This window comes from Crinia signifera, chromosome 6 (genome assembly GCF_055691185.1).
Source record: "Crinia signifera chromosome 6, ASM5569118v1, whole genome shotgun sequence".
NCBI lineage: Eukaryota > Metazoa > Chordata > Amphibia > Anura > Myobatrachidae > Crinia > Crinia signifera.
Window position 1 is genome coordinate 135641952 of NC_139222.1, and position 17700 is coordinate 135659651.

The 17700-nt window shown below is 45.9% G+C and overlaps 1 protein-coding gene across 1 annotated transcript in view; it reads right to left on the reverse strand.

Annotated features, from left to right (window-relative positions):
- Positions 1 to 6945, reverse strand: part of P3H4 (prolyl 3-hydroxylase family member 4 (inactive)) — a 46150-nt gene extending 39205 nt beyond the window's left edge. Inside the window, exon 1 of the mRNA XM_083147303.1 lies at positions 6085 to 6945. Within this exon, the coding sequence (XP_083003429.1) occupies positions 6085 to 6552 (468 nt within the window). The 5' untranslated portion in view covers positions 6553 to 6945. The remainder of the gene's footprint in view (positions 1 to 6084) is intronic.
- Between the last annotated feature and the right edge of the window lie 10755 nt (positions 6946 to 17700).

Consider the following 17700-nt stretch of genomic DNA (forward strand, 5'->3'; position numbering starts at 1 on the left):
GCATGATCTGTTGGAGCACACGATCTGCTCACTATCTGTACCTAGTGGAAGGGATCTTTTAACATCTTGGCTGCAGCAGGTAAGATCTTCAAAACGACCAATGGGGACCTGCATCGAATTGGAATCCAATCTAAAACATGCCCAATTTACATACAATAGGTCAATATTGTATCGAAATTGGGGGAAATTGAGGCCAAATCGTTCTGATGTGTACCCAGCATTAGTCGAAATGCACTCATTGGATCTAATCCATGTTTGCACTCACATGTGAATGCAGCTGCATTTTTTAGCTACTGAATTATACCCCTTTTACACCAAGGAATAACCCAGGTTGGACCCAGGACGGACCCTGGTCAGCATTGGTGTAAAAGGGGCCAACCCAGGTCCAGTAACACTGGTCTCCTACCCAGGTCCTGACCAGGGTTGAACACTGGTTGGACCTGGGTCGTGGGTGGTGTAAATGGTCCCAACCCAGGTTGGGACATCCGGGTAGTGCTGAAAGGATACCAGAAGTGCTGGACGCCTTTCCACGGTGCGCTGCAGTGGCAAAAGACAGCAGCCAGGAAGGATACGGGCAGTGCACACAGAAATCATAATCGGATGCAGTATAATTTATATTATTATTATTTGAGGGGGGGGGGGGGGGGGCTGGGGGGAGCACATGGGAGATTCGGTCTGCTGCTGCAGGGGAAGGGGCTGGGGAGAGCACATGGGAGATGCTGCACTTTTATACCACTGTGTGTGCTTGAGCACTGAATAAAACTTTTTGAAAAAATATTTTACAAAATAAACAAACCAACATTCTTCAATGCTAACTTGTCATGTCTTTTCATTTTTATTTTAAATCATTGAAGGAAAGTTGGCTGGCAGTTTATCAGTCCTAAAATGGACATTTTTAATGTCATCCATAGGGAAAAGCAGTGCTGACCCAGGTTCAGTATAAACGGCGCAGACCTGGGTCCGACCTGGGTCACAGTGCTGTGTAAATAGGGTATGAAGCTGGGTCCAACCCTGGAAACTCCTGTGTTCAAAGACCAGGATCCGACCAGGGATTTTGGTGTAAAAGGGGTATTAGTAATGATCGCTAGTGATGCTGCATCCCCCATACTTGTGTATGCCATCTTCAAGGGCATGTGCAGTTCATACACAAGTGGCCTGATTCTGGCGAGGATCGCAACTTACCGAGCACCAGAGACGCCACCTGTCCCACCCTGCTGCCGTCTATTCCCCTCTTTAAAATAGGAGGGTATGAGTATCGATGACACATCCCCTCGCATGTATCTGCAGCGGGAGAAATCATTTGATGGTCGCCGATAAAATGCTGGGTGTTCCCACGGCACATCGCCTTCATCGTTCCCGGCCCTCCCTCCCCGTTGCGAATGGCTCAGCAAGTGTGTAACTCGGCTGTTTGTTGTCAGGGTTTGCACATACACAGAAATCACCATCCGTGCAGGGGCAGAATTCGGATCACTACAAGTGATCCAGAATGAGCCCCAAGATGCACTCTGCAAACATGCATCACTGCCTTGGCCCATAAACCGATTAATAAATAGCTTTCCATGAACTAGATGGAAAACAGAGCAGCTTACATGAAGACCACAGACATGTAAATAGGTTGTAAAAACTATCCCTGGCATTACATTAACTTAGAATTGAATAATGCCACAATACTTGCCAAAATGTGAATTTCCATCCAGATAGAAGATCCTGGGGCAGTGCCTGATTAACAATTAGGCTGATTAGGCTCCAGCCTATGGCACTGGGACTGGGGGGTGCCTTGCAGGTGACAGCCGAGGAATAAAATACAGACCTAATTTATTACAGGCTTGTTAGCTATCACCCATTCCGACGTTCTGCGGCAGGGGGTGGGTTAAAGCTCTTAAGGTGACTGCCAGAGGGCTGTGCCAATGTAACTTAATGATGGATACATTACTTTATGTACATTGTGCTACAGTGCCAGATGGGCAGCCTAAAGCCAAAGGGGAGATTCTCTAAAGCAGAAATGCGGTAAAAACCCAGTTATCTGGGTTTTTACCGCATTTCTGTATGCTGTATGGTCCCTCCGCAGTGGCACGGATCCCGTCAGGGACCCCTCCCAGCATGCCCTGCGGCCATCACCGTTACTCTGCGCATGCGCAGATGGACTCCCGGGTCACAGACGTCCAGTGCCAGCACCGCATCGCAAGGGACAGCTCTTATCGCAAGAGCTGTCCCTTGCGTTAATAACCGCATATGTTAGAGCATATGCCGTTATTAATAATGCGATGCCCGGCGATAATGGGCAGCAGATGTTACAACATCCCGCCCAAAGTCTCCTTCACACACCACAAGCATTAGATCCTACACACCAGTTGTATAAAGCTTTGTTACATACATATGGGCAGTATGATTGCTGAGTCCCTGAGCGCCCATACATGTGTGTTTAACAACATTACAAGGGGAGCTACATGTGTATTAGCCTAATAAACCTGGTACCTGTAATCATGCTCTGTTCTGGAGTAATGCTTTGGGCCATGATAATGCAATTCATTGGGAATCACATCATCAAGCTCACAGGAAGACAAGCAGAGCCCATGAGAGTCTCTTAGGCCCTCCAGAAGCTATGAAATAACATGAAAAGTGTGATAACGCTGCATAATTAGAACAGAAACCAAAAAACCTAGAATGACTGCAATGTCTTCCAATGGGTTTACAGGACAGGAAATCTGTGTGCAAAGGAAAAAGATCCCCCTTACCCTCTGAAATAAGAACATAGAAATTCTATACATAAAATAGTGTTTTTTAGCTAAGTAACATCTAAATAAGCAGCGACAGGCTAAAATGAGCAGATTTCTAAGTGTAATAGACTTTTACATCTGGGAACCATATGGCAGAAAGTGCCTATGGGAAAGAAGGAAACCCTTCAGGAGGATTCAGTGCATATCTGGAGACGTGGCAGTCCCCAACCTCTGCTGTGAAATGTGAGCTGCAGATCAACCACAAATACACCAAACTACAGAAGTTCCTGGCATTCACCATCGCAGGCTATTACTCTGTTCGTGTAATAGCTGCTGATGCCTTTTACGTTTATTCTAAAACTGCCTTGAACTAAACAGGGAATAACAAACAAATAACAGAATATGAAAACATTTGTTCAAGAACATAGAAGAACAGATTTCACTCATATAATTCATTTCTATTTGATACTGGAGTGTAAATAGTTATAGACTTGAGTGTAAAGAGTTCCAGAATAATGCTAGCCAATTGTTTCTGTTTCTAGAGCTGCATTTCATTCACTTTACATGTGTATTTTATAGATAAAAGTGAAAATACATAGGCCCTCATTTCAGTTGGTTCGTTCCCTGGCATGTTCTGACGGGTGACCGATGGTTAATCTCTGCGCATATTCTCATATGCGTATGTGCAGGCGCCTTCACTGACCTGCATAGTCGGCGTGGTGCTCACAGGGGGGGAAGTGGGCAGGAGGCGTTCACCCGCCCAGCTCTCGGACCAGCCCAGACTGATTTCGGCCCCAAACGCTACCCTGCACAATTTATTTATTAGCAGTTTCTTATATAGCACACAGATTCCGCAGCGCTTTACAGAGAATATTTGACCATTCACATCAGTCCCTGCCCCAGTGGAGCTTACAAACAATCTAGATTTCCTACCACATGTACATACGCACACAGACATTCTAGGGTTAATTTTTTGGGAGCCAATTAACCTAGCAGTATATTTTTGGATTGTGGGAGGAAACCGGAGTACCCGGAGGAAACCCACGCAAGTACAGGGACAATATACAAACTCCGCACAGTTAGGGCCATGGTGGGAATTGAACCCATGAGCTCAGTGCTGTGAGGCAGTAATGCTAACCATTACACCATCCGTACTGCCCCCAATGAATGTTCATGCAAAAAATCCATTTGCAAAGCGGCGAGGATATTCGGTTCAAGGCGGGAATTCGCACTAGATTAGAAGGCTTGAAAAGCAGTGAAATACTGCTGTTTAGCAAGCCAACCAGAATGACCTCCATAACTCAGTATGACAAAACTGGTATAATTATCAGCAGCATCTCCTTACACTGCTAAGGGCTTGTACACAAGTGCACAAAATCTGGTGTACTTAGTTTTGGCTATAACAAAGCATTTGAAGTGGTTTCATTAAGGTCCATACACACTGGGCAACTATGCCCAGCGTGTATGGACAGCAATGATGCCAATCATCGATGCGGGGAAAGCCGCTCAGTGCATACACACTGAGCGACTTTCCCACTGCCCGGCGCCAATGGAGGGGGGAGGACAGCTTTGCATAGCGCAGAGCTATGCAAAGTCATCCTGAAAGCCGCTCATCTGCTGGTATAACATGGAGTTTTTCACATTTTTTGAGCCGACATGTGCTGACAGGCGGTATTTCATGCACTACCATCCACTAGGGCGTTGTAGGAGAATAAAATAGTGTACCGAGCATAGTGAGGCACCGTGCCCGAAGCATGGCGAGCACAGCGAGCCATTCGAAGGGATGCGGTGCTACGTTTCACTGTCCGTGTCAAAATTTAGGACAAAAAAAGTGAAAAACCCCATTTCAACCTTTTGACTGTTGACCTTTCCTATGTCGTTTTAGGTAGGCCTAATGAACAGGGCGACAGTCAAAAGATTGAAATGAGGTTTTTCACTTTTTTTGTGTCGTCAGGCGGTATATCATGCCCTACCATCCACTAGGCCATGGTGGGAGAATAAAATAGTGTGAATAGTGTGCCCGAAGCATCGCAAACCCACGTCAATCTTTTGACTGCCGACCTTCCCCCATGTCGACCTAATGGTTGGGTCGACCTAATGACCCTGTCAACCTAACCCCATGTCGACCTAGTTGCTGTCTATCCAGTGATCCATACCCCTTAAAAATGTATCTCTTGCCTTAAATTGTAGAGTGTCAGCCAAGTATCACCTTCTTAACTTGTGTGCCTATTTGGATCATCAATCTCCAAGGGAATCTCTACTAAAGCTAGCCATACACTACTGCAATGTATAGCAGCAGGACTGTATGGCTTTTAACAGTTGGGATTCTGACATCGTTCTACTAACTGTTGAGCTACACATCCCAACATGCCCTGCAAAAGTTGTAGCATGGCCACATAGCAAAACTGTAACAAGGCATGCTGGGATGTGTAGTTCCAAAACAGCTGGAAGGCCGAAGGTTCCCCATCTCTGTTCTAGAAGATAATAGCTAGAATCGGATTGGTTTCTATGCGTAACACCCACACTTTAGTAAATATACCCTTTTGACTGCTATCAAGAGCAAGTAACACACTTCTTGACACACACACTACATAAGGCTGTGTTTTGTTATGGTAGTTACAGTATATTTGAAAGGATGTGTGTTCTTTAAGTGAACTGTTAGATTTAAATAAATGCATTGGATAGCCTGATGTATTCACATAATGGGGTGGGGTCAGTGATGTCCCAATTTTAAATGCCTCTAAATTACTTTTCCACATGACTGAAAATGTCCACAGATAGTAATATTATATCCTTTATACACTGCAGTGTGAAAGCACCCTGTAAATGACCCTGTTCAAGCAACCCGGTATTTCAACCCAGGTATACCCCATTCACACCAGAAAATGCAGGGATTCACCAGGGAATACAGACCAGGGCTCAAGCAGGGACATTGCTGGGTTGGCCCCTCTCACACCTGCCTAGTCCCTGCATTTTCTGGTGTGAGGGGGGCAGCGGCGTCCAGGCAGTGGGTGCAGGAACAGCTGCTGAATGAAATTTTTTTTTAAAGAATGGCCATAGGTAGTGGGCAGAGTTGAACACGGGTTAAACCTGGCTTGTGGTGCAGTCACTGCAGTGTAAACCGGTAAGCTGGGTCATGCAGCCCAGAATATGTTCACAGCAATGAATGGACCAGTTTGCTAATTGGACTCCCCCCCCCCTCAGAGCTAAATTACCAACCAATCAAATGCCGTGTTACAGCCTGCGTTTGAAAAATGAAGAAAGGAGCTGATTGGTTGATAGATTATCTCTCTCCTCTTTATCACTCTCTCCAATGCTTGCTTAGTGCATGTGAAATATACTGTACGACTACATATACACCTCTCACCTTGAAGTAGGCGTAGTGCAGGTACTGGTAGGGGTCCCTTCTCTGGAAGGCTTGGAGGGTCTCCTTGTCGGGGTAGGGCTGCTGGAACACCGGCAGGGTAGCCTTACACTTCCTCAGGCACACAGCCCGGGACAGCACTCGGCTAAATAACTTCTGCTCCAGGCTCCAGTCCCGGGGCTCCTCCGCCCCCTCCTCTTCTTCTAGCCCGGGAATGGGGGAGCCCTCCGTGCAGCTCTGACCACAGTAAGCCTCGCTGTCTTCCAGTAGCCGATGGAGCCTCAGACTGGCCTCCAGCGTGCGGGTAGCTTCTCTCCACGACTCCGCCTCGTACAGCTCCATAGCCCGGGCGTAGATAGGCTGCAGTGGCTGCAGCTCGGAGCGGGGGAAGCCGCGGAAACTGTACTGCTCATACTGCGCACGGCTGGGGCACAGGGAGAGCAGCAGCGCGCTGAGGATGAGGGGCAGCATGGCCAGGGACACAGGGGATGCTAGGGGCACGGGGAGAGCCAGGTATAGGAGTACAGAAGTTGCAGCAGGGGGATAAGAAGTTCCTGTGCTGGGGAACTGAGACGAGAAGGAATTAGCCAAGAGCAGGGGGGCTGCGGGGTCTCCTACTGCCAGGCTGGCTGGGACTCTGAGAACAGCCTGGAACAGGCCATGTATTTGGGATTAGCCTCCTATGTTCTCCCTGCAGAACTCTTTTCTCCTTGGGACACCACATCAGCTCCTCTTGTACCACAGGCACATAGAGCCCGGCAGCACATGTCCATCAGTAACGCTTCCCATTCACAGAACCCATCTCCTGTCATACATAACATAGGAAAGTGCAGGGGAGATGATGTGTGATCTGAGCGCTCTGTCTGTGAGTCTGCCCAATCACTCAGAAAGTGCTTCTCCATAAGATTCCACAGGGTCTTAAAGACACTAGTAGCTTTCCATAGTATTTTAGAGTGGCAGGTTATACTTTCATTCATGTAGAGTTTAAAGGAATACAATCTCATTAAAATAATTAGGATAAAATATTTGAAAGGACTTTGTTACCTAGATTGATTCTGGCCAATAAAGTTGATTCTGATACTGTAATACATCCCATTACAGATGTAAGCTTGTGTCATATGTAACTACCAGATAAACGGGTTACGGTCGTATTGCCGACACCACTTAGGCCGACACCGTTGGGTCAACAGGTGTCTAGGTCAACAGGTGTGAACGCCGACATGGTTTTAGGTTGACACATGGTTAGGTCGACAGGTCGGAATGTTGACATTGTTTTTGTTTTTTTTTTACTGTTTTTTGACCCATGTGCCGACAGGCAGTATTTCATGACCTATCATCCAGTAGAGCGTGGTGGGAGAATAAAATAGTGTGCCTGAAGCATAGTGAGTGGCTGCGGTTGACTTCCAACTGTGTCCATGTCGACTGTCTCAACATTCAGGTAAAAAAAACAGTAAAAAAAAACATGTCAACCTAACTGTGTCGATCTAACACTGTCGACCTTGTCCCATGTCAACCTTGACACCTGTCGACCTTGACACCTGTCGATGACTGTCGACCTAAGTGGTCGACCTAATGACTGTCAACCTAAGTGATGTCCACAATACGATCCCCACCCATATAAACTATTTATATGTAGAAAACATTGTTTATATGTTCTAAATGTGTTTGAGGGCTACACAATAAATCTATATACATTGTTACATTTCTATATGTCGCTTTGTATAATAAAAGGGTCAATCGGATCACATGCAAAATGGAATACTGTTTATTTTTTCTATCTCAACAGTCATGTGGAATAAAATGTATGCTCTTTCTCAAATATGTATCCCGGTATATACGGTCTTAGGTCGACAGCGCTTAAGTCGACATGCATTGGGTCGACCACTGAAGTTTGACATGATCCAATGTCAACACATGGGAAGGTCAACATGCCATTAGGTCGGCATGGGCTTGGTCGAAAAAAAACCCACGTCGACCTAATGACATGTCGACCTTCCCATGTGCCATTCATTATTCTACAGAGAATAAGCCACCTTGAAGAAGTGTAAAAAGTATATATATATATATATATATATATATATATATATATATATATATATATATATTGTTACTGCTTCTATAGTATTAAGAAGATCATTTCAGCCAGGTACTGCCCATAATCATTTGTATAAAGAAGATTCTTTAGCAGTTTGGTCAGAAACAGTCTTGTTATTTTAATGACATATCTATGAGAAAATACAATTGTAGCAATCTCAAAAAGCAGTTGATAAACAATATCACTTGGTTGTGAAAAAACTTATGTACCATAGATTATACGAGAGACCATTTTCATTCTTTGCAGGAATGTGTGTGTCCTAGCAGTTTCATGCAAAGATCAAGCTGTATCATCATCAGAAAATCAACAAAGAGCACTAAAACTACATCCAGGAATGTACCAACATTTATCAACACAACAAATGTTAAAGGTCATGAGCCTCAGTAAAAGTATGGCTTTCATGGAAGGGCACTCAGCAGAGCAGCCCCCAAAAGTACAGTAGGTTTGTAAAGTTGCATTTGACTAAAACACAAGACTTATTTAGTAACAGTTTCTTACTGTATATAGCGCACACATATTCTGCAGCGCTTTACAGAGAATATTTGAAAATTCACCTCAGTCCCTGCCCCAGTGGAGTTTACAATTTATACTCCCTACCTGTGATAATCCTGCTACTTTTTTTTATCACTAGCTGTAGGCAACTTGATTGATATAAAGCCAGCGTTTGGGTTTTTTTTCTTGGAGTATCTGGGAAACGTATGCTTGCCTAGGCATTTTATTGTTATTATTCCATAGCAACCAACAATACATAAATGAGCAAAAACAAAATAACAAATTACAGTAAAAGACAATTTAGGACAAGTGCATGCTAAATAAAGAGTTGCATCAGGGGACAGGACACTGAAGCATATTTTCGTGAGAAAAGTGGGCTCTTCTTAGAGAACAGTGCCAAAATCATCGATGGTGAGCGACAATGAAATGATTTTTCCTCCGTGCGGACGCATGTGTTAACGTACACATCCTCTCGCATGCTGCTGAGGGGATTTGCATGCTAGTGAGGAGTCTGCAGTCCCCTCACTCGGGGGGGGGGGGGGGGAGGGGGCCCAAATGGAGGAGGCTGCACACAGGCCTTCTCCTCTCTTAAAATGCCCCTGGTCTGCAGCCTTTCTCCAAACTCAACTCTTCCTAAAGTCTGATGCCTGGTACACACCAGGACGACTAGGGCCCGATCCCATCAATCTAGATCCAATTCCGACCAATTGGATGTAGATTGTGTGGTGATTGGGCCCTTTTCTGTCCTGGTGTGGACCGATACGATCCGATGCGCGGTCCCGCAGGTCGGTCGGTCGTTATTCAGATCCTACCTGCAGCAGGTAGGATCTGAAGAATGACCATACAGCCGGGTGCGGGTCGCCATCGGTTCGGACCCGCTCACGGTGCACATCGTGAGTGGGTCGTGCCCCCCCGCATCATCGTGAGCGGGTCTGAAGAAACACTGACGACCCACTCACAATGTGCATCGTGAGCGGGTCATCGTGGTGTGTACCCCACATGACTCCTCAGTCATACTTGCAGCCTACCAAAAACTGAACCCCATTTGCAGCCTTACTTTACGTAAAGCTCATAAGTCATATTGTATTTTAAATATGTTTCTTGACATATTTGGTTCAAGGGAGTAACTTGGGAATAAACAGGCAACTTACCAGGATCTGTAGTGCTGAATAAAGTGTTTAAATTTGTTAACAGAGCAAATTGGTGAATGACAGTGCTAAGTCCTGCCCAGTTGTGATGTAAGTTATGAATGATCTGTCAGTCTGTATGTAGAACACACTGCCTAATCAGTCTAGATGTGTTGGGTCCAATTCCGTAGTTGCTGGCACACACATATGTGCAGATACATCCAGGGTGAGCGGTGGGGCGGCAGGTGCTGGGCTGCATTGAGCGCCTAGGGGGTGGGGTGACCATGCAGTATTTAAAAAATAAATTCAAAAGAGATGCCGGCTGTTGATTGGCTGAGACAGCAATAATTTTTAAAATTCTGCTGCCACTGGCAGCACGGCACCTGCCACTCAACGCTTATTGGACACTACCCACCCCACTGCTGCACAGTCCCCCCTCCCCCCCCCCCAGGTTCTCAACGTAGCCTGGCACCTTCCTCTGCTGCCCCACCGCTCAGCTGTTGTTGTTTTTTTTAATCTCCTGCCCCCACATGCAATTTATCTCATGTAAACAACAGCACATCAAGTGCCAAATCGTTAATGAGCTCTCCTGGGGAGTTGCTGGGGGAGCTCAAGGGAAATTGGGTCCGAGGACAAGTCGGACTAGTGTATGGGGGCCTTAGAGCTGGGTACCCACAATGTTTGTTCAATCTTTCTGGTGGAAACAAAGATCTGATAATGTATGGGAGCAATTGACTATGAATGAATTGCTCCCAAATGCTGTAAAATGGACAAAACAATTGTTAGTATAACTTTATTAAATGAAACCATTTTAATGAATTTGTCTGAGTGACCAGTGTTTGGGAGAAATGTTAGATTTCCATATGCTCCATACATTACTAGGTTTTTGATCCCACCAGATAAATTGGACAGATAAATCTTTTGGTGTGTACTGAATTGAAGTTGGCCATACCGTGCTGCGATGTCTTGCAGCAGTGCGCATGTGCAAACCCTGACTGTGAGCGGCCATGGCGAGTTACGGGAGGATATACCGCTAGGATGATGTAAGCACATGTGAGCATAAGGATCAATATCACAACCCCATGAATGAAGGGTTTTCATTTTGGGACCAAGACATTAAGGGCAGCATTTAGCAAGCAATATTTGCCGCTAAATCCCCGAAAACATCAGTTTTCGGGGGTTAACCGCAAATATATAGTATCCCCCAAATGTATTAAAGGGGGACCGCAGCAGGAATCTCCGATCCCTGCTGCGATCCCCCCCTTCACCGCCGCCGGCCGCATCCCCCATAGGTATCTATGGGGGATGCGAAGCTGCCTGATATATCAACATCGGGCAGCACGGCTATCGCCATTCTGATATGGTGATAGCCCATTGTAGCCTATGGCAGGGCAGTGCGGTCAGAGGGGTCGGTGGGGTTCAGCACATAACCGTGCATGCGCTGACCCCCCAGGTTCCGGGTTGGGGCTTCGCAGGGACGGGCTCCTTTCGGAGAATTTGATAAATCCCTGCGGTATCACATGATACTGCAATGCGATGCCCGGCGATGTCATCACGCCGGCATCGCTATATAATGATAAATGCTGCCCTAAGACTTTCTTTTAAAGTACTACACTATGTATATTTTCTGTTTGATTTCTTGCATATGAGATGTGTCGGAGGAGTTCAAAGTGAACGTGTATGCACCCTTCCATTTGTTCCAAAATACCTGGATACGTAAATATAATTCTTGCTTTACATTTATTATTGAGTGCAATTACAAATAACCATTTTTTGGTATGAATTGTGTATTTTGGGGAACCAAAATATTCCTCATTGGTGTTATTTTAAATTGCTTCTCGAGGCGCAGTAAGTTCTGTAGAAAACTTTTTTTCGGCCGTGGCAAGTTGCACACTCACCGGGCAATTCGTAGAGGGGAGGGAAGGTCGGGGGCGGTGGCGGCACTGAGCCATGGGAACACCCAGCGTTTGATGGGTATCCCCATGAAAATGCTGGGTGTTCCCATGGGTACATGGGTGGGCCGATGCCTGCCAGGGGCAAGCAGCTGACGTCACATGACATCAGCCGCTCACCCTATTTTCATCTCGGCTGCTGCAAATATAAGCCTAATATTTGTGAAGGCAGGAGAAATCATTTGATGGTGGCTGACCATCTATTGATTTTGCCTGCTGCGGGCACATTCGAGGGGATGTGTCTTCATAACAAATCCCCTATCATGGTTGCGAGGGGATATGACGGCGGGTATTCGCTGGGGCGGCGACACAGGGACTTGGTAAGCTGCAAGGTTCGCAGTTTACCAAGTCCATCAGAATGACCCCGCAAATCTGGAGATCAGTTGTGCAGCACATATGATTTGCCCAGTTTTCATCCCATCCAGGAGCCCGATCTGTCAGAATTGGGTGAAGACGGGCCAAATAGGACCTGTGTATGGGTCTTTTAAAACTTGGTACACATCTAAAGGTTTTTCTGTCTGGTGGAAACAAAAACCTGCTAATGTACAGTAGGACAATAAACCTTTTGCTCCCAAATATAATAAAACAGACAATAGCAAGACAAATTGGTTTAAGCCTTTTGATTTATCAGATGTATCTGAAAAAACTATTTTATCCATTTTTCAGTGTTGGGGAGCAAATGGTTGATTGTCATATGCTCCAATCCATTACCAGATCAGACATCAGGCAGATTGGACAGAAAAATCTTTCTGTGTGTACCCAGTTTAGTTCAGTCTAAAGCCTTTGGGCTGGATTCAGACCTGTTAGCAAGGCTCCAATTTTTGCAGATGGACAAAACCATGCTGCACTGCAGGTGGGGCAGATGTAACGTGCAGAGAGAGTTAGTATTTTATTTCTGTGCAGTGTAAACTGGCTGCTTTATTCTTACACTGCAATTTCGAGTTCAGTTTAAACAGCCCACACTAAATCTAACTCTCTCTGCACATGTTATATTAGCCTTGTCTGCAGTGCATCATGGTTTTGTCTATCTGCAGATATTGCTGCCTTGCTAACAGGTCTGAGGCCCTAAATCAGGTTGTCTCACAAAAGCAAAATCTCTCTCTAATGGCCAAAACCATGTGCCCTGCAGGTGGGGCAGATTTAACGTGCACAGAGAGTTATATTTGGGTGGGGTGTAAATTGCAGTGTGAAAATAAAGCAGCCAGTATTTACTCTGCACCAGTAGTCGAAGTGGAAATTTGGGTATGGAAAATCTAAGAATGTTGCTCAGCGCACGTTGAAGGCGCGCACGCTCCAGAAAAGGGGGCGTGGTCACTTAAAAGGGGGCATATCACACAAAGCTAAAGGAGTGGCTTCATCACAAAAGGGGTGTGTCCATGAATGCCACATACCATAATACCCGATGCACATGATGCCACACACTGTAACGCCCATTACACATGACGACATACACCATAATGCCCATTACACATGACGCAACACACCGTAATGCCTATTACACATTATATTCCACAACGGAATGCCCACTACACATGACGCAACACAACATAATGCGCATTACATATTATACCACACAATGTAATGCCCATTACACATGACGCAACACACCGTAATTCCCATTACACATTATACCACACAATGGAATGCCCATTACACATGACGCAATACACCGTAATGCCCATTACATATTATACCACACACTGTAATGCCCATAACATATGACGCAACACACCGTAATTCCCATTACACATTATACCACACAACGGAATGAGATGCAGTTAGAATCCCGTGATCAAAATCCCGACCGCCGAAATCCTGACACTTAAGCGTAGCGAGGCACCGGGCCCACTGTGTGGCGAGCGCAGCGAGCCCTCAAGGGTGGGGGGATCCATGTCCCCCCCTTGTTCGGATTATGCATTATGGCAAACACCATGATGCCCATTACATAATATGGCACGTAAGTGCCACTTACCCACATGCTCATTGCTAGGAGTTTATTTCACAATGCCAGGGACTTCAGGCTTGATAGGGAAAAGTGGCTCTAAATTGCACACCCTCAGTAATGAAAGGTGCCACCTGCTGAGAATAAAATGGTTTACACAGAGAGAGAGGGTGCAAATGCACTATGCGATCATTACAAGGGAAAAGTGGCTCTAAATTGCACACCCTCATGCTTGATGTCAGGTGTTTCATGCCCGATGCCAAGAGGGTTCCATTCTTGTTACCACAGGGGATTACATGCTGGTTGCCAAGTGGGTTTCATGCTTGTTACTATGAGGTATTACATGCTCATTGCCAAGAGGGTTTATTCTCACGTTTATTCTCACGGTGATAGCCGCCACAATGGAAGACTGTAGCTGCTGGCACCCGGCTATAGGGATAGGATGGAGAGATGACAAGCTGTGCCGGGGGTGCAGGGTGCATTGTGGTAAGCATTGTGCCCCCCGCTGTCATTTATTTATTTAAGCTCTGTTGCGGCCACTCACCCACCCACCGAGAGAATGGCAGCGAGGTGACAGTCAGGTGACAGCCGGCAGAAAGTGCAGAGCAGTGATCTGCCCGTGCCCGACAGTCTTCAGAGCGGGTTACGGCTATTTGAAATCTAGCACAGGAAGAATGTCAGCCAATCAGTGGTCTCGCAACCCAGCGTGAGATTTCAAATAGCCGCAACCCGCTGAAGACTGCCGGGCACAGGGAGATCACCGCTCTGCACTCTCTGCTCTGAAGACAGCTGGGCAGCACGGGCAGTTCGCCGCTCTCTGCCTGCTGTCACCTGGCTGTCATCTCTCTGCCATTCTCTCGGTGGGTGGGCGGGCGGCCGCGACAGAGCTTAAATAAATGACAGCGGGGGTCACAATGCACCCTGACCCCCGGCCCAGCCTGTCATCTCCCCACCTTTCCCTATTGCCGGTTGACAGCAGCTACACAGTCTCCTGTGTGCTGCAGTGAATGGCCGCGAAATCTCCATCTCTGCTGCAGAGAGGGGAGAAAAAAAAATAAGTTCAGTGCTCGAAGTGCCGGTATGCCATACCGGTCCACTTCAAGCACTGCTCAGCACAGAAACAAAACAACTCAACCAAAGTAACTCTCTGCACATGTTACATCTGCGCCACCTGCAGTGCACAAAGTTTTGTCTATTAAAGAAGGAGTTTACTTTTGCAATCCAACGTTAATAACCCCCTGAATCGGGATCTTTAAGGTGTTCTTTAAGGTTAAAAAAAGAATCATGAAAAACCTATGTTGACCTTTTTCTATGTCGACCATTTACATGTCGACCTTTTTAATTTGTCATCCTATGTGTGTCGTCCTATAATGGGTAACCCAATGACCACATACCAACCGTACCATATTAGATGGGACGATAACTAAACAATCTATCAAACATTCAGTTGTGAGTACACGCTACATCAGGGCTGGGCAATTGCGGCCCTCCAGATGTTGATGAACTACACATCCCAGCATGCCTTGCATCAGTTTCAGCATGGCCACATAGCAAAACTAATGCAAAGCATCATGGGATGTGTAGTTCATCAACATCTGGAGGGCCGCAATTGCCCAGCCCTGCGCTACATGATGGTCGTGCAAGTACCATGCTTGAACAATAAATCGTTTAGAGAGTACACAGCTTAAATCTAACCCATTGTTGTCTCATTTTTTATTTTTGTAAAGAACAACTATATACTAGGCTATCAGTAAGGATCCCACTCTGCACTTCGGGCAGACATGATCGCAGCGGGGTGATAACAGAGTCCTGCAATCAGATAGCTGCTGACAAGATGGAGTGAAACTCACCCTGCAAACAGCATCTTCCTGTCAATCAACTTGCCAATGGCTTTGGATCAAAAAAGATGCTGGATTTTTTTGCTGAATGGCCTCATGCATGTCCATTATGATCTATTAGCATGTGCAGTCATTGAATAATCAGCTGCCTTGCAAAATAGCAGGACTGCGATCAGGTCTGACTAACCATCCTTATCATCTATATATACTGTATGTCTAGTATCTGTGAGTCTCCGAAACACTGTCAAATGCTGGCAGAGAGTGAAACTACATCTCTTTCTCACACATGCACAAACACAGGGTAGCAGACTAGCTTACAAAGCTTTTGCTTCGAACGGGCTTACTAGTTTCTACACAAATGGCCTTATTCGAGTTCACTCTTTCAGACAAAATCCTTCTTAGATGGGCAAAACCATGTGCACTGCAGGTGGGGCAGATGTAACTTGTGCAGATCTAATTAGATTTGGGTGGGGTTTTACTTCAAAGTGAGATCTATATTGCAGTGTTAAAATAAAGCAGCCAGTATTTACCCAAAGAATCACCAAAAAATCACCAAATCTATTTCTATCTGTACACATCTGCCCCCCTGCAGTGCACATGGTTTTGTCCATCTAAGAAGGATTTTGTCAGAAAGAGTGAACTCGAATAAGGCCCTAAATCTCTAATGCACAAATCTAAAGACCCATACACACTGGGCGGCTTTGAGCTGAAAATCGTTCAAAGCCGCCCAGTGTGTATGGCCCGGCGATGAGCGGTGAGCACTGCTGCGCGCTCCCGCAATGTCACCGGGAAAGCCGTTCGATGAGCGGCTTTCAGGACGGCTTTGCATAGTGCTCCGCTATGCAACGTCGTCCTCCCCACCTCCGTCGGCACTGGGCACAGGGAAAACCGCTCAGTGTGTATGCGGCACTTAGCGGCTTTCCCCGCAGCGATGAACACTATCATCGCTGTCCATAGTCGCCCAGTGTGTATGGACCTTTTAGTTTTCCATCATTTAAACTTTTGTTAAACCCGTATTAACATGATAAATGGAAATGGTTTCTTTCAACATTTTACATTATCTGGTACCTATAATAAAATATAAAGTGGATTTTATAGGCTATACAAACTTTATGTTTTGTGGATGTAATGTCGGTTGGGTCAGTTGGGAGGTATCCAATATTAGGAAAATCTATATATAAGCTCTTCTAGATATCTTCCCCAAAGTCTTCCCAAGTGTATTGCACATCCTGTTAGTGCTAGTGAGATTTCTCATGCAAACATCGCTCTTTCTGTTTACATAGACTATATCCACTGACCACCCACACCTTTAACATATCCTCAGGGTTCCACATACAGTAGCATATGCATGATAATTGCACTGAACACCCTTGGTTTAATTACAATAACGGTTTCCAATTACATGAGCCTCTTTTTTGGCCAATAAATGTGGGCTGATAGTCATTATACTGTCCAATTCAGTGGAAAAGATGTCCTGTTTTCAGATGAAAGTGGGATTCAGGATGTGTATTCAGACCGATGGGCCTAATTCATGCTGACTCGGTAAGCAGCGAAGACAGCTCCTTGTAGAGCAGTGAAACGCAGCAGAATCCCCTCAGTACCATGTGAGGGGATGTGTTCGCATGCCTCCGCTAGCAGGAGAAATCATTCAATGGTTGCTGCCCATCAAATGATTTCTCCTGCCTTTGGAAATAAAAGTCAGTCTGAACTGGGACATCAGCCGCCCGCCCCGGCAGGCATCAGGCCGCCTGTGTTCCCATGCGCAATCCCTGTTTCTGGCTGCAGCCCGCCCTCCCCGCAAATAACAGCTCAGCTAGTGTGTAACTCGCCAAAGTTGTTCATTGCCTGGGTCTGCACTTGCGTAGATACATGCTTGCGCATGCACAAAAACGCCACCATCGGAATAGAGCTGAGTTCACCACATTCCGTATGGTGTTGAATCACCCCCCCCCCCTCCCATGTGTTATTGCAGAAAGGTGGGGCTGTTATCACAGATTATACTTCATTAATAGCGATTAAGTGCCGGCATTGGAGAGCTAATTGTAAAGTCCCCAGCAAATCCATAAACCATGGTAAATTATAGGATCTATGGGTCCCTTAACGCACCAGCAGTGTGAAAATCCCATAGGAAAATAATACAACTGATGGATCATGCCTGTACTAACAGTGACCT